The sequence below is a fragment of the Actinia tenebrosa genome, unplaced genomic scaffold (assembly GCF_029948245.1).
Source record: "Actinia tenebrosa isolate PJP-AT-01 unplaced genomic scaffold, QUT_ActTen_1.0 PGA_scaffold4__44_contigs__length_22323623, whole genome shotgun sequence".
NCBI lineage: Eukaryota > Metazoa > Cnidaria > Anthozoa > Actiniaria > Actiniidae > Actinia > Actinia tenebrosa.
Genome location: NW_028292581.1, coordinates 7,371,715 through 7,394,671, shown reverse-complemented (window position 1 = coordinate 7,394,671; position 22,957 = coordinate 7,371,715). Strand labels below are relative to the sequence as shown.

At 37.8% G+C, this 22,957-nt stretch overlaps 2 protein-coding genes across 4 annotated transcripts in view; one reads left to right on the top strand and one right to left on the bottom strand.

Moving 5' to 3' along the window:
• LOC116295595 (phospholipid-transporting ATPase ABCA3) overlaps nucleotides 1-12,151 on the bottom strand; it is a 30,419-nt gene extending 18,268 nt beyond the window's left edge. For both annotated transcript variants that reach the window (XM_031703463.2, XM_031703464.2), the window contains exons 1-14: nucleotides 11,892-12,151; nucleotides 11,737-11,810; nucleotides 7,321-7,352; nucleotides 6,061-6,144; nucleotides 5,796-5,930; nucleotides 5,093-5,231; nucleotides 4,279-4,378; nucleotides 3,609-3,719; nucleotides 2,958-3,101; nucleotides 2,370-2,464; nucleotides 1,964-2,101; nucleotides 1,037-1,237; nucleotides 728-848; nucleotides 229-336 (exon numbers count right to left, since the gene is read on the bottom strand). In XM_031703463.2, coding sequence (XP_031559323.1) covers nucleotides 229-336; nucleotides 728-848; nucleotides 1,037-1,237; nucleotides 1,964-2,101; nucleotides 2,370-2,464; nucleotides 2,958-3,101; nucleotides 3,609-3,719; nucleotides 4,279-4,378; nucleotides 5,093-5,231; nucleotides 5,796-5,930; nucleotides 6,061-6,144; nucleotides 7,321-7,352; nucleotides 11,737-11,810; nucleotides 11,892-11,948 — 1,539 coding nt within the window. In that variant the 5' untranslated portion in view covers nucleotides 11,949-12,151. The remainder of the gene's footprint in view (nucleotides 1-228; nucleotides 337-727; nucleotides 849-1,036; nucleotides 1,238-1,963; nucleotides 2,102-2,369; nucleotides 2,465-2,957; nucleotides 3,102-3,608; nucleotides 3,720-4,278; nucleotides 4,379-5,092; nucleotides 5,232-5,795; nucleotides 5,931-6,060; nucleotides 6,145-7,320; nucleotides 7,353-11,736; nucleotides 11,811-11,891) is intronic.
• Nucleotides 10,036-22,957, top strand: part of LOC116295596 (broad substrate specificity ATP-binding cassette transporter ABCG2) — a 34,070-nt gene continuing 21,148 nt past the window's right edge. The window contains exons 1-9 of one of the 2 annotated variants that reach the window (XM_089037285.1): nucleotides 10,036-10,164; nucleotides 16,132-16,320; nucleotides 17,131-17,190; nucleotides 18,489-18,603; nucleotides 19,350-19,660; nucleotides 19,893-20,044; nucleotides 20,702-20,800; nucleotides 21,697-21,896; nucleotides 22,236-22,301. In XM_089037285.1, the coding sequence (XP_088893411.1) occupies nucleotides 10,118-10,164; nucleotides 16,132-16,320; nucleotides 17,131-17,190; nucleotides 18,489-18,603; nucleotides 19,350-19,660; nucleotides 19,893-20,044; nucleotides 20,702-20,800; nucleotides 21,697-21,896; nucleotides 22,236-22,301 (1,239 nt within the window). In that variant the 5' untranslated portion in view covers nucleotides 10,036-10,117. Of the gene's footprint in view, nucleotides 10,165-13,748; nucleotides 13,917-16,131; nucleotides 16,321-17,130; nucleotides 17,191-18,488; nucleotides 18,604-19,349; nucleotides 19,661-19,892; nucleotides 20,045-20,701; nucleotides 20,801-21,696; nucleotides 21,897-22,235; nucleotides 22,302-22,957 lie in introns of those variants that run through there. The other variant, XM_089037286.1, reaches the window with a different exon arrangement.

The window sequence follows — 22,957 nt, the reverse complement described above, 5'->3', positions numbered from 1 at the left end:
CACGCAGTAGTCTTTGCAGCCGAGTCCGATAAAAAGTGTAATACCAAAATCAAGTAGTTAATTTCTTCATTATCACATTTGCACATCAACTGGTCTAAGAAGTGAGCTTATTTGCTCCCTTTCTCTATCTTATGGGGAAGATACTTAGATGGTTAATTTTTGTACTCTTAATCTGCCAAATCCACGTACAATGCATCCACGTACAACTAATCATGTGTTCTACTGTACCTTGAATACTTTACTTAAGTTTTTGATTCCAACACCAATTTGAAGGTCAGTAGGTTCGTCTTCCACAGCGTGGTGATCCTGATCTTTATTTTCAACGGGGTCACGCTCCTAGAAAGAGTTTGCGAGCCGTTAAAACTTGAAAGACTATTTCTCAAGCTTGTTTGTGTATTCATACTTGACGGAACAAAAAATCCAAAAAATAAGATTAACTCCGTAAGATAGTGCGCTCTTAACTACGGGAAAAAAATAGATTTTGATTTTGAGTCACAAGTTTGTAAATGAGTACCCTGGGTTCCAGAGGCTCCCTCGCTACAGTGCTTCTCGGTCGTAGGTTTCGTTATTATGCTTCAGCGAGAGTGAATGGGTGCACATCCTTGACAAAAAGTTATAGTGCCATGCAATTGCCCTATTGCGAACGGCATGCATGGTAAACAAGGGTTGAACACATTGTTTCAAATTTTACTTTAACCACTGAACCACGAAAGCCTCGACTACTGACCTTATCCATAGCATTTGCCTTCATGATGTCATGCGCATACCCACACCAGTAGGACTTTTGCAAAGGAAAGTAAAATGGCTTTGGGATTCCGTACTTCCCAGGATATACGCCTTCGATGTACCTAGGAACGATAGAGATTTGAAACAGAGGGCTGGTACCTTGGAAACATAAGCATCCCGGCCCAACCCAGAGACAGAAAAAAATCAAAAACAGTGTATTTTCTTCTGGATACAAAAACTGACTTTTATAAACCTTTATGGGTCACTCACTTTTTTGTATCCAAAATTATGAAAAAAGATATAGACTTACCAAGTAAGTGTCGTAAATATGATAATTGATATCGTCATCATCAACATGACCCACGCCAATGTTAAATCATCATCCGGAGATGTTGGCACATTTAGGGTTTTAAACGACATCCCAACCCTCAAACTTTCTAGCCTAAGAAAAATCGTTATTCCAATTCCAAAAGCACTGTTTGGAAGGAGACACATGGCAGATTTGGCGCCTCTGAGTAACACAACGAAAATTGTTGTTAATTGTAAATAGGGAAGTTTTTTTGTACGGTATGTTTTTGTGCATGGTATCATTATGATAAATATATTGATTAGGGAGCGGCCATAAATTTCAACACCCACAACAAAAAAATGCACAAGGAGTTGTCAAGTTTGCTTTTGTAGTGCTATAATTGACCCCGACTCTATATTTTGTACACGAGTCCATGTTTTCTTAGTCATCTCGCGCGCAGATTGGCTATTTTTTATGAACGATAAGAGGATAGACTAATAAGCTGACGTCAACGAGGGCGAGCGTGAATGTTTTTGTGGTAAAGAGCAATTCGAGGTAACTTTTCTATGCATGGTCTGTACTTTGCAGTGAAACCACTTGAGTTTGCATGATATGCTGACGCCATTCCAGGTTCGATAAGAGTACAGACCATAGAAAAGGAACCTCGATTTGCTCAGATGGAGGAGGTAATATAGGAGCCCGTGAGGAGACCAACAATAGTGGAGAAGGATATGGCCCTTAACTAAATTTCTGGCTAATATTTGTTGATTTTTAATTAAGCCAAATACCACTGATGTGTGCAGTACGAGCTAAAAGGGAACGGGTCGGACCTATGATGGATCAACAAATTTGCCAACAAATTTGTGCTGGACTTTACAACTAACAACAGCAACACAACAACGACAACACCAACAGGATTTATTATCAAAAACAAACCATAAAACCTACTTGCTTAACAGATCAAATTTCTCTTTTCGTTGTTCCCCAAAACTGTCACTTTGTGCAAATATCTGATAAGGTAGTAGAGCCACGTACCACAGTACCAAGCCGATTAGCATACTCAGCGTTGGGTTGGTGAAAAATACACTGAAATTTAAGAATTCATAGCTTTCTCTCTGTTTCTCTTGGACAAAGCGCATGCGCAATTTCTTGATAAAGAAGTAAGAAATGTATGAGGTTTCTCAATCGTATTCTTATCCAAACATCTTATATATTCAGCATCTTATTCAGCATCAGCCGAAGGAGTGTAAGAGGCTCTGGGATTTCTCTAACAATGCATGGCGCTGCCTTGCAACTCTAGGTTTGCCTATTTAGAGCGCCAAGCTATGTTTTTTCTTTTCTTTTTATACTTTACCTTATGAAAAAGCAATAAGAGATGGAGGAAGCAACATACAGAAGGAGAAAAAGAAATAATACAAAGCCATCGGAGTACTCAAATATATTAAAAACCTGGAGGAAAACAAACATTTCTTGGTGAATATAAAGTTAACGTATTATATGGGTATATGGAGTAAAAAGGTAATGGCCGACATCTAACCCCGGGGGGGGGGGGGGGGGTGTACTCTTGCCCGTTAAGGGTAGGGATGTGCCGCTGAGCCCTCTGAACCCTGATCCTGTTCCAGAGTAGAATCGCTGAAAACCATACCCTGTTTGGCGGCACGTACATCTAACGTTGAGAACTCCAATTGAAAGCGTGTTTAAAGAAAGTCGACTGTGTCAGTGTCCTTTACCCCTCTCCTCATCAGCGCTCTGTTTGTAAGGGAATTCAAAAGATAATGCTACACGGATTACATAGAATTAGAAGTGGGCAAATTCACCGGGAATCGGACTATATGGTCAACCTCAAAATGCTAAGCCCTCACTCTAGCCATGCAAATTAGCTAGCTTCACTTGTTCCTATATTAGATGATGCTTCTGTACTTGCTCATGTGTATCTACTCACCTTGATGACAATAGTAGCAAGAATCACACTTATTGACCAGAACAGAAGACATTTGATGTACCAAGCCAACCAATGCACCCAGTTTTCCAGTCCCATCATTTTCATGGACTCCTTCAAACGCTGTTGTTTCTCAAAAACGATTTCCTGAGATTAAAAAAAATACGTTTTATGTTTCCAACTTTGAAAACATGGAGGGCACAAAGCAAGCATGCATTTCGTAACAAACGAAAATGATGGATAGAAAACCTCAATCCTACTAACAACCCAATACAATGGGATTCATGCAAGACTTTTCGTCGCCACCAACGTACCAAGGGCATTGATCTAAGGCCTTCCTCCCCTCCAACCAAAAGGATCCATCCAAGACCTTCCTCTCCAACAACCAAATGCATTGATCCAAGACCTCCCTCGCCACCACTGATCCAAAATCTTCCTCCCCACCACTGATTCAATGTCTTCCTCCCCAATACTGATCCAATGTCTTCCTCCCCACCACTGATCCAAGGTCTTCCTCCCCACCACTGTTCCGAGGCCTTCCTCCCCACCCCTGATCCAATGTTTTCCTTCCAACCACTGATCCAATGTCTTCCTCCCCACCACTGATCCGAGGCCTTCCTTGCCACCAACCAAAAGAATTAAACCAGCTCCTACCTTGATTATCGAAACAGCGGAATAGATAAACGCCAATGTAACTAGCAATGGAGCGAACACGGACATAATGGACACAAAGACATCAGACAAATATCCGGGAATAGGGAATTCCTTAAACAAGAGCAGATAATACCAATGAATATATATATAAATCTATGGATGCTTGAGTCTATACAATATATATATATAAGCAATTGACCTCCTCGGCTTGGGTGTCATGTTGTCCCATTTCAGACCACGTGTCATTCCCTTGAGAATTAGTTTCTTTGTTGGAGTTGTATCCATATTCATGTGTCTTCTCATGTGCAACCGAGCGCAACCGTTAAACGAAGAAAGGATACTCTAGGGAATGACATGTGGTCTGAAATGGGACAACATTACGCCCGAGCCGAGGAGGTCTATTCCTCTACGGGGTAAAAACAATATATTTAAGATCAAAATCATATGTCAGGAAATCGGAAAAGCCCTTTGTGCCCGTATATATAGAGTTGTATCCATATCTTATACTGGTGGAGTACCTGTGGATTGGCGCAAACTTTCGCGCCAAAACTGACGCGCGCCCTCGTCCCCCCCCCCCCCCCCCAAACAACTCCTACAGTCTTGCCAAGCAACTAATGCATGACTTGATTAACTTGAATAATTCAAGAACCACTCTAGCTATTGTTAGTACCTGTGCTGTTATGGGAATAGGCCTTGGGGTATTCGATTGTGCCTGGATGATGGTCATGTCAGTGGCATATTGAAGTGGTACGAATTTGTGAGCATAAACACTGCAAGGTACAAAGAAACATTGCATATTTAAATAGTAATGTATATCAGAGGAAGAGAACGTGTAGCGTTGCAATTAATAACTTGATTACTTATTTTAGGGGCACTTGGATGAAAATCAATGAAAATTGGAAATGACTTATATGGCCCAGATAGTAGCCAAGCAACATGTTTCCTTCACAATCAAAAGTGGCGGGAAAAAATTATCAATTTTAATCAGCATCTAAATTGTGAGTAAATGACGTCATTTACTCAACTCTATTGTTCTTTTCGCTTTTAACCCAAAATATCTCAACATCGAGTGGCTACCAGGCTAAAATTTTCACTAATCAGATTTCCATAATTATGATTGAGTTATATTATCCTCAAATACTTCAATTATTCGGACTTTCAAAAATCGGGGCATTCCCAAATGTACTGGGCATTGGAAGGTTGGATGGTAAGAACATTACTAACTCGGTACTCAATAAATAATGAAAAAAAATAATTGATCTTGGCCTTAAGCAGCCATTACAGTCTTTCTTTATAGCTTGCGTCTAGTGGACTTCAATCAATGCGTATTTTCCATGACATTACGTAGACGTGTCCTTGAAAACTTTGTTTTCTGGCGTCATGGCAACTATTTGGTTGACGTCCAAAACCCTATTTTGTCGCAAGAAAAAATTGTTGGACTCAACGACTGTGGTAGCTATATAGCAGGCCGTGATATTTCTTACTAGGATAAATAATATGTATTTCCGTCGCTAGAATAGGTTCTTTCTGTTCTCCAGTTAAGTTCACTAGGCGTAGGCAAGCGAATGGAATACTTGACTTTCTTGGGTAGAGGTTGCCCTTCTTTCAAATTAAACACCACAACTGCAAAAAAATGTAATCATTCAATCTAGCTGAAATATAGAATTCCCACCAAGGCCGCTCGAAATAAAGTAGAGTTACGCAATAATTATAAAGTAGAGTTATGAAATAAAGTAGAGTTACGCAATAAGGTAGAGTTAAGCAATAAAGTAGGGTTACGCAATTATAAAGTAGGGTTACGCAATAAAGTAGAGTTACGCAATAAGGTAGAGTTAAGCAATAAAGTAGGGTTACGCAATTATAAAGTAGAGTTACGCAATAAAGTAGAGTTACGCAATAAGGTAGAGTTAAGCAATAAAGTAGGGTTACGCAATCATAAAGTAGAGTTACGCAATAATCAGTAAAGTAGAGTTACGAAATAAAGTAGAGTTACGCAATAAGGTAGAGTTATGCAATAAAGTAGGGTTACGCAATTATAAAGTAGAGTTACGCAATAATTATAAAGTAGAGTTACGAAATAAAGTAGAGTTACGCAATAAGGTAGAGTTAAGCAATAAAGTAGGGTTACGCAATAAAGTAGAGTTACGCAATAAGGTAGAGTTACATAAGTTGGATTTTAGGCATTACCTCCAACATATTTGTCGCTATGTTCAGCTACCTCTGCCACAATTTGGTTAAGAGACGAAAACGGTTGCCCTCCAATACTGGAGTTGACAATTGTAAATCCTGTCATACTGGAAATCCTCGCCATTAACAAAGGCACTTTTTAATGCAAGATAATGACAGAGTAAATGTTTCAATATGTTATTCACTGTACCCGTCCCTCGCCCCTTTCCCCCCTTTCCGACACCCAATACCATTCCGATCCCTACCCCCTATATCTTGCAATTACCTGGGTCTCCTAATGGGTAGTATGCCAAGCGTAAGTCTTTGGATCCTTTCAGGTTTTGGCTTGAAAACTCGGGTTTTGGTGCAGCTTTTCAAAAACAAAAACAAAAACAAAAAAAAACAAAAAAAAACGAACAGTAAAGTAGGAAGAAAAACATTCAAAATAAAATGAAATAATGAAGAAATAGAAAAAGTGCGCGCAATTTTTTTAAAAAGCAGGCGGGGATTGGCAGAAGAAGAAAGAAGTGTAGGAAAAGCACAAGGCGTAGCGGAGTGCTTCCCGACACTTCTCGTGTGTTCTGCCGATCCCCTAGTGCTTCATAACCACACACGGCACAGAAAGCCAATTTTTTTATATTTTATTAAATACAAATCAGGCTAACCGTTATTTTTTGATACGAATGACAAAACAGAAAGTGCACCTGGTGCTGTGTGATTTCATAAAGCACGCGCTCCAACAATTCAGGAACACGATATTCATAACAGTTATCTTACAACTCATTTTAAAAACACATGTATATTATCACTAAGAGTGTGCGTCAGCGCCAACAATTACGAGCTCTGGGTTTCCTCAAAACAATCTTTACGAAATAAACTTAACACACATTACGACGTCAACAGTTGGTCAAAATATTATGTACTCATAAGGCGTAGCCGAGATGCAAGCTTGCGCTGGCTTCGTGGGTGCGCGAGCGATTCGTTGTTTTGACGTAATATCATAGAGGACAAATGGACTACTTCGACGATGAGGCGGCCATCTTGCCAGGGGGAAAACAAAACAAACGGACAATATATAGAATTTCGTGTGTCTGTCTTTCTTTTATGGGTTAAGGTTATTGATTAACCGCGCCCCATAATGCCTTGCAATCCAAAATGGCCGCCGTATCGTCGAAATAGTCCATTTCTCAAATATTTCAACGCGTAGTTTCACGCGTAAATTTGTAATTTTATTCTGGGCGAGATTTTGACCCATTATTGACAGATATTTTTTAATAAGGTGTTAATGTTTACAAAACTTTAGAAACCCGATTTCTAGCTCCGTAACTTGCGCGTACCAGTCAACTTGAAGAATATTATTCAATGCATGCGAAGCGGAAATGATTTTGGTCACGAGCAATCCGCGAACGTATTATTTATATTATATTATATTTTATTTTATATTATTAACGTAGTATTTTAACACATGCCCAGGGTTTTTTAATAAATTGACACAACATCGTACGTAATAAAGAAATAGATAAAGAAATTTTACTTGTATACTTACAGAAACACATTTCTTCTGGTTTTATATACGTCCTGAAGAAAGAGATGAAATATTCAAATGCACAAATGAAATAATCACTAAGCCAGTGAGTATGTTATTATTATCACGATGAAGACGATAATGATGATGACTATCTTCAGTCATCATCATCATCACCATCAATCATCATCACCATCATCAACACCACTAAATTGCCCTAATATTCAATATGACGTCACGTCAAAACAATCTTCAACAATCTATTGTTTAAACGCAAAGGATCATGGTCGTTGGATGGGGTCAAATCAACGAAAATTCACCGAAAGTTGTTCTAAAACCCGTATCAATCCATGAAGAGAAGTAGAATAGCCAGCAAATGCTCAAAATATTTTTTAGTACATATTAACACATTATATCTGAAAACCAGACCATTTTAGATTAAACTGTTTCGCTAGGAGCAAATTTTGTTGAATTTTCTATTGGATTTTGCGATTCTATCCCCCACATAAACAAGCAGTGACGTCATAGTGAATTAGGTCAATTAACAAGAAAGGATGTCATGATTTTTAGGGTTATACCATAGAGGGCAAATTACTCCTAAATTTAATTTAATTCAATTTAAGTTTTAAAAAATTATTTTTTTAGTCACGCACATATGCCACTTATTATTTGGGTGTCCAGTTTATGACGAATAAAACAAGGCTTTTCTTTTTTATTCCTGTGATCAGTATCAGTATCAGTGTCATTCCGCTATTTCCAACTATAAATTGATCAGCAGGGACTATATAGTCTACACAGAGCCAAAGTTCTGATGTAGTAGTCCTTTTAGAACTTTTCTGTCTTGTGTAGATTTCTTAGCTTGGTGTTTATCAACATTAAGTAGTTGACTAATTTTGATCCATGGATCTCTAACATATTTAGCAGATGGAATTGCAAACAGCAACTGTTTCGTTAAATTTGAATTTGGTCTTCTACAAACATGTGCAATGTACTTCAAGTAGCGTATGTATATAAAATCACGAAGTGCCAGGGTTCCCACTATTCTCTCCAGGTCTAAGTTCCTATATTTAAAGGCAAACGTTTCTTCTCCGTCACTATTCATTTTCCTTTCCCAGCCATTCCGTACCATTCTTCTTAGTAGACCAAACCAACAGGATTCAAGCTTTTTCAGTTCATCTTCATTTGGTAGTTCAGCCTCAGTACAGTAAGTAAGTCTGGATCTGATACAGGATTCCAAGAGTTTTCTGCGTGTATTCATAGATACTTTATGATCTGTAAGGACGTTCTTGAGCTCATGGAATTTTCCTGTTGCACTTAGTATTCTGTTATCGACAAAACTTTCCTTCTGATCACTATAAAACATATGACCAAGATACTTGAACTCTTTTACATTTTCAATATCATGTCCTGATATATTTAATAAGCTCTTCTTTTCCATAAGCTGCGCATCATGAAATACCTGTGTTTTGGTTTTCTTAAAACTTAACTCAAGACCATATCTTAAGCATGTTCCATGGATATTTTCCAGTATCTCCTGTAGATCAGTAAGATCCTTTGACAGCACAACTGCTTTAATTTCAACAAACTTTAATTTCTTTAATTTCCGTGATTCCGCTCAATTTTGTTAGATTTCCAAAACTTAAACGTCAATAACCAGCAGCAGCCCAGTGTCAGACTAAAAACAAGAGCAATTTAGGTGATTCTACCGACTCAAACACGTCAAACTATACTAGAAATCTGGCTCACTTTAATTTCTTTAATTTCCGTGATTCCGCTCAATTTTGTTAGATTTCCAAAACTTAAACGTCAATAATCAGCAGCAGCGCAGTGTCAGACTGAAAACAAGAGCAATTTAGGTTTTTAACTACCTTTTATTGAGTCAATCCTCTTTTCGCTAATTAGTAAAGTTAAGTGTCGAACCGTTTTATTTTCAAAAAAAAAAAAAAACCAATTCTTGCATGATTTGTAGCTTTGCAATATCCACCACAATAAGGATAATAAGCTTAAATAACAAGGTTTTTAACTACCTTTTATTGAGTCAATCCTCTTTTCGCTAATTAGTAAAGTTAAGTGTCGAACCGTTTTATTTTCAAAAAAAAAAAAAAAAAATTCTTGCATGATTTGTAGCTTTGCAATATCCACCACAATAAGGATAATAAGCTTAAATAACAACAAAAAAAAAATTTTTTTCAAAAAAAGATAAATTTTGAAAATCCAACAAAATTGAGCTTTCACTAACAAATTCTGCCGTAATTTGTCCTTTATAACTGATTATTTCTGGGAATCACATGTATTTCACGTAATTGGAAAATCATTAAATTAGGGATTTCACTTGTATTTGTCAATTGCAAAATTTGCTTACATTTCCCTCTGTTCCCTGGCTCAGGAAATTACTTCGTTTTGACAAACGCGTGAAATTCATCCTAAAATTCACTCGCCACCATGTGATTACCAATATGCAAACTTGATGTCTGAAAAGTTTGGCTTAGAATCGCTTGGTACAAGTCGTACTCGCTGCGTATATACGAGCGCGAGGCGAGTCTGGAGCTTAAACCCGCTAAGAATACCTGGGTTGCAGAGGGATTTTTTTCGCGGATTTACTGACTGAGAGAGGCGAAGCCGAGAAAGCGCTAACGTCTCAGTCAGAAAATCCGCGAAAAAAATCCCTCTGGAACCCAGGGTACGCCAAGTAGGTCTTTCGAAAGTCTAAATTCATTAGTTTCGTTTTCTTTTTACTTCCTTCAGTACTGAGCTCTTACTAATCTATTGTATCTTTTCTCTGTCCTGACGATTTTCTTCGTCCGAAAGAACAAACATTATGACTGATCCTGCCGAAGATTCAAATACGAGTGAGGCTCAAAACCTGTAAGTCAAATTTCGAGCTGTCCTCCAAATGCGCCTTACAAAATTCCAAATATATCGCCACACTAACACTGCTTGTCAAGTCAAAAAAATATTTTACGACATGGGGAGCTTAGGTTGTTTTTGAACGGTACAGCGGGTTACTGAAGATCATATTTTGTTCAAAATTAGCATATCAAAATCCTTATTATTTTCAATAATGTATATTTTTTGTTTTTTATCTTTCAAACAAGTTAATCGCCAAAATCTGAGGATATAGCGCTTGATATTCAATTTATTAAGTTTAAAAAACCGAACAGGGGAGTGTGGCGATAACTACTAATTAAAATTGCAAATTATACAAATTTTGCTATTTGTAGATTGCTATTCTTCTATCGTGCTATATATATATTCGGCATCGTTCTATTCTTAGTATCTATTCTACAATTAACCCTTGAAATACAGTAATAGCACGCATCAGAGCACGCATAATAATTAGTCTATAAAGGCGCTGAAATACGAGACACTAAAACGTCCAATTTGTTGCGCAACATTGTTGCGGTGCAAGTTCGAAAACAATGTTGCTCGTTTTACATCCTATCTATCCAACTTGTCACGCAACGAAATCTATCGTTGCAAGTTGGGACTATAACGACTATAACGGTGATATTCTGCACGCTGATTGGCTACAAGCTACAAAATTCAAGATGGCGGCCGTTTCTGCACATAAAATATTGCGTGACAAGTTGGACGAGTGATGAAAACCGAGCAACAAATCGCAAATTCGCAAGTTTTCCCAATCTGCAACAAAAGATTTTGTTGTGTGACAAGTTGGATAGATAGGGTGTGAAACCAGCAACATTGTTTTCGAACTTGCACCGCAACAATGTTTCGCGACAAGTTGGACGTTTTTGTGTCTCGTATTTCAGCGCCTTATCATGATGAGCATCCGAGAATGAACCAATAAAAGCACCAATAAATTATTGACAATGAGGAAAAATATACTTTTTGGATAATTTGGTAAATATTGAACGCGCTATAAGGTGCTTCCAAACAAAAGGACCCCATCGTGTCCTGTACTGTCCAGAATCATCCCAGGATCATCCAGAATCAGTTGGATTGACCTACCCACTAGCGACATAAGGATTATAATCATCAACATATATCGTAAAAGGGTATTAAATGTCGCTTATGACGTACGGGGAATTCACTGAATAAATATAACCAGCTGCCTCATTCATAGTCATAATTTTATAAATGAGAAAATACTCGTCTATTCGAAACTGATATGGCACGGCACCTTCTTTTCCATATAGTTTTCAACTTTGCAGCTAGTAGTTGTATATGTAAATCCACTCCCCAGAGCGGGATCAGGTTTCGCACAGGAGCTTTCAGTTCTGGCGCCAGCTTCCGCTTTTAATATTACAGAGGTCACCTGTACTCTGACTACTGACTACTGACATAAGTTTGAACGGGAGAATATAATAACAATTCAGCAATAATCCGAGAGTAAATGAGTAAAGAGATGCTTAAGCATATTGGGTTTTTACTAAAGCGGATAGTTTTTCTTCTAGTCATACGAGGCTATTCACTTACTTTGGTAATATCAGAATGGAAACAAGAAGAATTGGCAGTATGATTTCGAATACAGTTCCAATAGGTCTTCGAATCTATGAAAAATAAAAGGAAAAACAATTTAAGAAAAACCAAAATTACCTGGTAACAACACCATTGAGAATGCGGTATATTACCTGTAGAATGAAGTTTTTCCACAGGAGAAGGCGAAACTGTCGAAAACGATTCGCCATTTTGCAGATAGATCACAAAGAATATGCTGGCGTCGGTGGCCTCAAAAGTGAACAACCCTTTCACTACTTAATTCCTCAACCAACAACCATCCCTTACGTAGAGGAGATTGGTTAACGAGCTTATGTTATTATAGAAATGAATAATATTACTGATGAGGACATTTTTGAGAGATCAGTCATGACCGAATGTAATAACGATCATAACCAAGTACATTCTCGTTCCTAGTTCCACTCTACTCCTCTGGCTCTATCCCCAAAAAGGGGGCCCTGGTAACGATTAATAAATATATGTAGAGGATATTACATTGGCGCGCGGAGATACGAATTCCTATCTCCAAGCGGCCATGTAATATTCTGTCTATTATATGATTATCAATGAAGTTTTGGCTTTTTCAGGCAATTCTTTCCGTGTATTTTTGAATAGCCATCGCAATGGTGTTATCTTCACACGTGAAAATAACATGTTATTTTCATGTGTGAAGATATCAATTTTTCGAAATAGAGAAAAATAGATATTTCATTGGTAATTAGTATAGGAAATCGCACGATCTCGAGTACAATTTGGAAATTAATAGACACGAGTAATGTTTTGAAAGTTCTTGTAATTGCACAAGCCTTTAGGCGAGTGCAATTAAAGAACTTTCAAAACATTACGAGTGTCTATTAATTCCAAATTGTACGAGAATATCGTGCGATTTTTTGTTTATAGTTCACTCAACAAAATTTCAGTGAAAAATGTGAAGCGACGCCGTTCATCTTTGTCTATTTGGCGGCCGATTTTCAGTCCATCGCGCAACTGAAATGCATAAAAAAGATTAGTTCTTACGGCTTTAAAAATTTATTTATATGTTTTTAAAGTACAAAATGATGGAAAATAATTGTTTTGACATTGTCTTGGCCGTGTTGCCATAGCGACTTAATTCGGTACTCCTACGGAGTACAATTAACGCTATAATTGTACTCCTCTCGACCAATCAGAGTCGAGTAATTTTGTTGAGTGTACTATGAATTATATAATAAATGTATTTTATGAATAATCCACCTTTTCGGCGATAGCCGTCACGGAGTATAAATTGTTTTAGATTGAGTTACTGTCTCCAAAACTGGTTCGGACATCGTTCTTGAATTTCCGTACAAATGTACTTTTAAATGAGCTATTTACTTTGTTCGTTTAGTTAGTTCTCTAAATACAAGTAAAGATCAATTTCCTAGCTTGATTGTAGGTTTTCTTACTGGTCTTAAGATCGAGAGCTAACTAAAGAAATATGTACAAAGTGGCGGATCCAGGACTTTTATTTATTTATTTATTCAAAAAAATATGAAAACTCAAAGGTACCAGCTGGTGGGGGGGGGGGGGGGGGGTTCATTTGCACCCAATGAACCCCCCCTAAATCCGCCACAGGTACCTAAATTTTCTCTTAAAGACCCATTGTCACTTACCGTGATGCACCGCGGTCACAGATGACTTTCGTGGTCCATGAAATTCAAAGATTCATATATTGAAAAATAACTTCATATTAAATCCTTTTCCAACATAGCACTAAGGCACAATAATTATTCTTTTACATTCTTTTACGGCTTTAGGGACTATCTAAGAGTTTATTCAAAATGTTGGAATTGTTTTTTCAGTGGAGATTACTACAGAATTAAACTCCGTTGCTTCTGTCTATAAATCGGGTACAGTCAGCTGATGATATTCGATTATCTTCTCGTATTGCAAATCTCTTCATCTTTTCAATACCTTTCAACACTCGAAGTAAATTTCGTAGTATCTCCGCGCGCCCGCCGACATTACTAGACTTAACCGCGGGCAACTCGAGGCATGAGGTCATGACGTGTGGTCGATCCAAACCAAGAATCCTGGTAGGACAATACATTAAAGGAATGTAAAGATACGGTTACCTCTACAATAAAATCTGCATGCATTCATTTTAAAATTACTGGCTTGGTTTTAAATCATTCAATAAGGTAGGTTAAATACGTATGAATAAGTTTATATTATAAAGAACAAATTCGGTTCAGTGAAGAGTATAAAATTCGTCAAACTTACGTAATGTGGTACAATATAACAGAACAGACCAAACAAGCAATAACTTATGACTTAAATATAAGACTCGTAATGAATTAATATAATTGGGACCGGTTTGTACGAAGACAAAATATAACTAGTTATCTATCTATCCAGTGACAGTAGTTATCCGTAGCTTATTTGAGCTCTGTGCTCGTGACCCAATCACGCCATCGTATCTCTGGATTAAAGATTTTTTTCGTTGTGGGTTAATACATTTATTACACAAATCTCTCGTGTACTTGGAATAAAGTTAATATGTATATAATAGATATATTAATTATAAATATCATTCATGGTTTTTAGAAGCTTTGCTACGAATAAATTGCTGTCGGTCAAGTTCAGATATATTTTAGTATATGTTGATGAATAACAACGTCGCGCGCTCGATCTGCGTCACTTTTTTCAAAGTTAGAATTTTAAAATTAGCTTCGACAGTGTCGTATGAAATCTTTACTTATAGTTTTTCTTTCTATACATACTTTCTCAAGAATCTTATGAGCTCATGAGATAATTGCCTCACTTTTAAAAGTTCCTTCGTTATTGAGAATATTTTACGCCTAAGCTATAGTCAATTATAATGCGTGACTTCATGAACTTTGATTTTCAGATTTGAACTTGATTTTTTTCGTGCATAAAGGCTATAAAAGACAAAGCCATAAAGTCCTCGATATCTTAGGTGATTGTGTTAAAGTGGATACACGTATATATGTTCCCTGTGAAGCTTTGCAGCAGCTATTTATATTTTAGCTTCATTTGCAAATATATATGCAAATGAATCAATAATCTTAAATTATTCACCATTTATTTTCCTTACATCGGTTCACTGGTTAAATACGAAGCATTAGGGACAGGTCAAAAATTAGAGGGGGGGGGGGGGGGGGCTGGTGCATTTTATTTTTGGTCTGTATATTTTTTAGTGGCCCTCTCTTTATATAAAAAAATTGGCCCTCCCCTAAATACTTGCACATTTTTTTCTGGCCCTCCCCTCCCCCATAAGTTATGATTTAGGCTGACCTTGCTCTTAATATAGCAGTAAACGAGTTGCACGTCTTCCCGATCTTGTTGTCACAGTAGTTGTCATTCTACTATCAAACTCTTCTGTGTAATATTCGTCACCATGCACTTTTTTCTTCTTCATCATTGTCAAAGTTCAGCCAATATTTTGTTCTTCCTCACAATCCTCATCAGAAGATAATCCAGATTCTGCACTCCCATCAGTGTCAGTGTCACTGCCAGGCTCTCTGTAGTTGTCCCGTCTATTTTGTTCCACTGCATGCAGAGCGTGTGTTATATGCATCTGAACTGTATTTAGTTTAACCTTTTTACCACGCTGCTGCAGTTGATTAAACTTTAAATATTTATCTAGGAACAGCTACAGTTTGTTTGCTTAGAGCCATCATCAAGCATAGCAATCCAGTTGTAGTCTCTGTATTTTTTTCTTGACTCTGCAGATTTTTTTTTCAGCTTTGTCTTCATTTCTTTTTTCTTTCTTCAGTTCAAGCAATTTTAAGTGTTTTAGATAGCTCTTAATGCACCTATCAGCTTCATCCAGTGACAGCATAATTCATTTTTTACATTTCTTTTGACCTAATTTTTATGCACAAAAAAGTTTGGCCCTCCCCTTAAGACTTGCACAATTCTTTCTGGCCCTTCCTTTTAGCCTGCATGAAAAAAATGACCCTTTCACCATTTGCACTAGCCCCCCCCCCCCCCTATAATTTTTGACCTGTCCCTTATATCTAGACTACAACGTCTAATGCATTTACCATTCCTGGATGGATGGCAAAATGCCTAACAGGTCTTGCAACCCAAAATGAAATTAGAAATATAGAAGTTGAATTTTGTGGAGGAGGAAAAACTGGAGAACCTGGAGGAAAAATCCTTAAAGCACAGGAGAGAACCAACAAACAACTCTTCATGACAAAACCAAGACCAAGACCGGCAGGACTCGAACCAGGTCGCATTAATTGATGAGAGGCAGTGCATTATAGCAGTGCATGCCACCTGTGCTTCCCATTTCAATCTTAAATGATCATTGGCTTTCAATTTACAGTATATAATTCATAATATGATGTTAAATAATTCTATTTAATATTTGGCTCTAAATTTTAGGAAAATGGATGAGGAAAACACTCCCTTCTTATATGGAAATACATCTCCATCCAATATGGCCCTACATGGAAAAAATGAAACCTTCATTGAAACCAGTTCTGTTATTACCTACCATGACATATGCTATACTGTCAAAGGAGTAAAGGTTGAAGGACAGAAAATTGACAAGGAAATAATAAAAAAGATGAGGTATAAGAATTTCATTAGGTTTTATTTATTCTTTCTCTTTCACATATATTTATTTTTAATAATGTGTAGTTCCAGAAATTATCCATACTCAGCCCCCACATGGAGGAATTATTTCAAAGACATCCCCACAGTACCCCTGGAAACTCCAATTTTCTTCCATACAAACTCTGTAATTTTGTTCTTAATTCTCTGCATTTTAAGCATGTTATAAATTATTACCATTTAAAAAAAATTTGGTTTAAAAGCTAAAAGGACTGAATCCTAGGGTTGAGTACTCACAATTTTATTAGGTGTTACAATGATTCATAATTTTGACAGTAAAGAAAAAATCTCGCTTGGCTACTATTGGGGCTTATTTAAATAAGTTTAACCAATTTTTGCGGCATTTTCATTTACATCCAAGTGACCCTTTAATAATATTTATTGAGTGGAAATCAATTCCAAATTAAATGAGAAACCATATGATTACCAAACTCATTAATGATATGCATGAAAAATTTACAAATATTTTTTAAAATTTGCACTGCAGGGCAAATTACTTTTTTTTTCTGCTGTGTTTATGATATCACCCAAGGGCAGGTGATAATACATTAGGACTCTAGGTCCCTATATGATATTAACACCGAAACCCAATCCTGATGAAAAAAGAAAACTAGTTATCGATCAGTTAACAGCACTGCTCTCAGCCAATCTGAATTGAGTAAACAAAATTTCATGTATATTATGAAGGAAATAATAGTCTTATATCAGATAACTTAATACATGATTTTAATGTTCAAAGATATATATTAATTATTATTTTTATTTCAGTGGTATTATGAATCCAGGTGCTAATGCTATTCTTGGACCAACTGGCAGTGGCAAAACTACGTAGGTTATATTTTCTTGTTATTGCACATAACTTCAGGAAATGATGTTATTGTGCTTGGCTAAAAATCAGTCACACTTAATATAGGAGATCAGCATAACCAAGTTATCCCCGTGGGATGAAAATAGTTATGTTTTTTTTTTCTGCCCTTTCCTCTTTTCCTCCTTGAATCCAAGGTGATCAAGAGCATCATTTGTAACTACAGGTAAGTTAGAGCAGATTTCGACACCCGGGTGTAAAAACCATTGTGCACGGCACGGTGCCGGTGTGTATGCTTACTAAAAATCACATCAGGTCATGATCAGTATTTTGAGTTTTGGAACATATTCCCTTTTGCGTGAGTTTTATTGAAGACTTATGAACTTCAGGGGTTAGAGCCTATATTGGTAAATAATGGAATTTAGACCCAAGATACTGACTCTAACTGGCTCTACCTGTTACTTGAGCTTTGCTGTAAACCTACACTGTCATGCACAGTTAGGAGGCTTTAAGCCTTGCTTTCACTAATGACAGAAGCGCAAATGAGAAAACATTTTGATGCTGGTGTTTGTTCTTCAGTGTTTTTGTGTCAAGCTTCTTTTTGCAAGGAAATAACTGAAGGAATCTTGTGAGTGAAAACCAGGCTTCAAGCACCAAGGAGAAGTTTTGAATGGGAATATGTTATTTTGTTCTTCAGCAGTGGCGGATCCAGGATTTTAAAAAGGGGGATTCCAAAATGGGAGCCACACAGAGAAAGCTAGTAAGATTGGCTTCACAAAAGTGGGATTCCAATTTCATTATACTGACTGCATGGGTAAAGAACATTATTTGCTTCACAAGATCTCACAAAAAGGGGTTTCCATGGAAGCCACAGAACCACCCCTGGATCTGCCACTGTTCAGTGTGTTTGTGTTGAGCTTGTTTTCACGAAATAATGCATCACTAGTGAAAACCAGGCTTTGAGCACCAAGAAGAAGTTTTGAATAGGAATGTGGAAGCCAAAGTTTCAAAATAACCTCCTGAGCGTGTGTGCCCGAGAATGAAATCTCTAGCACAAAGCATATGGGAAACTTGGTATGTGTCTTTTCTCTTCTTCACTTGTGTTCGTAAACGCTAGGTTTAAGATAACAACAGGTGACAAAAAAATCTGCTGTACTTTAATTTTTAATCTCTAAAATAAACCCCATGGGGGTTATTATGCTTTTCTGGCTCCTCTAATTTCATCCCTATGTACCATCCCCATGTACAATCCCCATGTACCATCCCCATGTACCATCCCCAGAACACAGACTATTTGTTTCACTATTTTGTTCTGTTCCAGACTCTTAGACATCCTGGCGGGTCGTAAAGACAAACGTAACCTCTCCGGGACTGTGCTTGTCAATGGAAAGCTCCAACCAAACAATTTCAAATGTGCTACAGGCTATGTTGTACAGGTAAAACCATGTTAGAATCATATAGTTTGATTACTTTTCCCAGCAGACCTCCCATTCAGACTTTTTCCTCCTTTGTTTGATAACAATAAAAAATTCTGAGATTCATGCCACCAATAAGGTACAGTGACGAGAATACTGATCGTGGATGTTACTTTACCACATCCACCAATATACCCCTTGCAGTACGTTAGAATGCAGCTCAGTTTGGAGGACATATTAATAGGCTTCCAATTACCGTTGTGTTCCTTGATTACAGACTCATTTACACAGGGTTAGCCTCGTATCAGTGTTTAAATATCCACGAATACCAACCGTAAAGTAAAGAATGTACAACTTTAACAATATGAACACTTTGAAACTTGACGGACATTGACTGGAACAGGTAAACATTCTGCACAAAATCGAGGCTAAGCCTGTGTAAATGAGTCTGCTGTAATCGAGAAACACATCGTTAATTTGGAACTCGAAACTAGTCTTTTCTCAGGAGATTAAAATTCTTTTTCCTTTCACTCCAAAATGAGCTGTTTTGACGTCGCAACCACTTTGGTTGTGTGATCGCTTTTCGGTCCCACTATCATATGTGAGTAGATTTTCTTGTTTGTTCTCTTCTGTCCGTGGAATCACTCCCGAGCGCTCCTTGAGTCTCTTTTGAGAGATCTACCATTACAGCAATATGAAACTGCGCTCTAAAAAAATTGTCATGGAGATAGACACGTGAACACTAATCCGCCTATTATTGGCTGTAGGATGACGTCATCATGGGAACACTGACTGTCCGTGAGAACTTGAGTTTCTCTGCAGCTCTTCGTCTCCCCAAATCTCTTTCCAAACAAGAAAGAAAAGAAAGAGTTAATGAGATCCTGGTCGACCTGGGAATTATGGGCGTGGCTGATCAGAAGGTTGGTACGGAGTTCATACGAGGTGTATCTGGAGGAGAAAGGAAACGAACAAGCATTGGGATGGAGCTTATTACGTCACCATCGGTGTTGTTTCTTGATGAGCCTACTACAGGTCTTGATGCTTCTACGGCGTGTTCTGTTATGCAGTTACTGCACGCGTAAGTCAGCTTGGATTTCACAGACAGGCAGGCAGATAGAGAAATGCTGAAGGAGCCTGTCAGTTCACTTTATGAAGCTTTATCAGTTTAAAGGGAAAGCAACCTTAAGTCATCAATGAGAGAAGGGCTAATGTTCCGCGACCCCATAGGAGGGCATTCAAGCCTTTTCCACCGTGCGCAGCAAGCAACTCTATTTTTTTAATCTTAAGCCGTTTTATTATTATTTTCCTAGTCTAGGAGAGAGGGGTAAAACAGTGATCTTCTCGATTCATCAACCTCGTTATTCCATTTATAAGCTGTTCGACACGATGACCATGCTATCTCAAGGTGAAATAGTCTATCAAGGACCAAGAGCTGATGCTCTGCAGTATTTTGAAAGCATTGGTGAGTTTGATTTTAATTTTCTTTCTTGTTGCAGACAAATACAATAGACCGGTACAGTTTTTGGGGCGTGACGTTTTCCCATTTCTACTACGTGCCATCCCCTAAGGAAAAAAGTTCTCTTCTTGTAGGAATATATATCCTTGTGCAGCGTTGTCGTCCTCGCCGGCTCTCACCTCTGGGGTCTGGGGTTGAATCACTGGACTCAGAATCACTTGTGAACAAAGTTGGGTCTTTCCCTTGATTTATGGGTTTTTCTCCAGATTCTCTGGTTTTCCTGCCTCTGCAAAACCTAACACGCTAAATTCATTTGCTAGTCCTCTGTGAGTTATCTGTGTCCAGACTGATGAACTCAGAAGTTATTTTAAGGTTCGTTAAAAATTGGAGACTTTATTTTTTCAATTCTGATAAATCCGTGACCGTCAACTTCCGAAATGGGAAACTTTGCACTCAATCTGAAAAGAGTGTTTTTCTGTAGGCAATTTTGTTTTTAGTCCCACACCGCGAAAACCAGCTTAATTCCAATTATGTCATGGAACGATTGGGATAATTAGCCATTGGCTATTTTAAAGTGTTACCCTGTTAAATCAAGGAGCATTTATTTTACCCTGTATAAAAGTTCGGGTTGTGATCTAATCTTTGTCGTGTGTTTATTGACAGGTTATGCTTGTGAAGAGCACAACAATCCACCTGATTTTTTCATGGATGTTATCCACGAGAAAGAATTACATTATCCTTCAAACCCAATCAATTCATCTGGTAAGAGGTCGATTATTTCTCTGTCCTCTCTGTTCTTCTCTGCTAGCTGTATTTGTCGTGTGCATGTGATAATAACATCTGAATCGAAACAAATCAACTTTGTTTGTAGAGAATCACACTTGGCAGTAATTCAACTGATGAACTCGTGGTCCTCTTTTAACGTCTCTAGTTGAATAGGGAAAGGACCGCCATTAATATGGTCATTATCCGACCCACTTGAAGGTCCAACCATTTGCAGATGTAATTATCGAAAGGCAGCACCCTAGCCTCCTTTGCAGAAGTTCTTTGTGTGTCACGCAACGTTGCGTGACAGGCACTAAGAGCGTCTGCGTAGGGGGCTAGCAGCACCCTTCTTCTCAGTTACTTTAAAATCCTGAATGTTGGTCCGGCCGAGGCTCGAACTACGACCTCCTGCACAGCAGACCGACGCTCTTACCAACTGAGCTAAGCCATGAGCTGAACTAATCTCATTGTTGAATGGTCGTCAAATAAGGGACTTTGATGCTAATTTGTTCCCTGCCAAAGGTTTTTAGTAATTAATAACACAAAAGCTTTGAGTGTATTTCCTAGTATAAGAGCCTTCAAGCGAGCGAATGCACACAAAAATACAAGCGACAAATGATGTGTCACGAGAAAACATTTCATAGCTATTTTATCCCACATTGATAGGTCGCAATGCCTGAAGGGAACGAAAAGTAGACTACCGCTGAATATAGACCCCACTGAGTCCCGAGAGGAATTGTTCATAAAAAGAGATGGCCTATCGTTTTGTCCCCCAGAACAATTCCTCTCGCGACTCAGTGGGGTCTATACAACGGCTTTCCTGCATTCTAATTGGCCGATTTAAATACAAGTATGTTATAAAAGAGGTTAATGCCGTTTATTGTTGATCCTAGATGTAGAAGGCGCACATGCTATAAACCAAGGTTCACCCAGAGCGAATAAGAACTATGATATGGCAGAATCCTACCGTAAATCCAGGTACTTTACCCATATTCAGAGTGCTATCCAACCAATCTATAGAGAGTTTATAGAAACGTCCGTGGGGTTCAAGGATGTTGAAGAAGTCAAGTATGCAACGGGTTTTGTTACGCAGGTATAACATTTTTTTTAACTTGTTCGTTCGTCTGTCCGTCCGTCCGTCCGTCCGTTCGTTCGTTCGTTCGTTCGTTCGTTTGTTTGTCCCATTTCTCATATTATAAGAGAATTAAACTAATGAATACAAATGTAAGGAAAAGAAGATGGATTCCAAGGTGAACAAAAGAAATGACTACCCTCAATAATACTTAGGCCGAATCACATTCAACCAAATCATGATATTTACGATTATTTAAGTTTTTCGTTCCCAAACTCATGCATTTATTTGGTATGCTGCACTTTCTACAGGAATATTGTTCTCCTTGTCTTCCAACTATCTTTTTATGTTCTGTTATAGTTATATCATGTCTCTGGTCGCGCAGTAAAAAACCTCCTACGGAATCCACAGACATCTATTATGCAGGTAAGACTACTATTGTATAGAACAGTCTGAACCCAGGTGAATGAATATTAATCGAAGTATTATGATCATCCGGGTGGATGTAGTCCTGAGAAGGACTGTTTGATGTGGCTGACGTTTCTATCTACTATCCCAATTTTCCAAGCTTTTAACTTGCATTTTAATTCTGCTATTGACTTTAAAGATATAAATTCATATATACTATAAGACCTTTGCAATTTTATCATCGATATTCTTAGGAATAGACCTTTCTACTGATACGGCAGCCATCTTGAATTATGGGATGTACAGGGAGCTAACGTACAAAATTTATAAAGCAAATTCAAATACTTCTTGGATGTGCTTCTCATTGAAAAGCGTAAAGTTTTGTAAAAAAAGACACCCTGACAAAACAATAGAATTCAAGATGGCCGCCGAATCGGTAAAAATGTCTTTTAGGGCAGATTTATCATGATTGTGAAAGGGCACGGCAAATTAACACTGAAATTATTAGACTTTCCCTAAAAACTATCCCAGGTTTGTACTAAAAAAAGGGCGTAAAAACAACAGTTTGCCAACATGATAGCTCGACTAGGCCGATTGCTACCAATACCATTGTTGAAAAAGTTGATTTCGAGTATTCTTCCCTGCACTCTTCTCTAAATATACCATCCACTAGA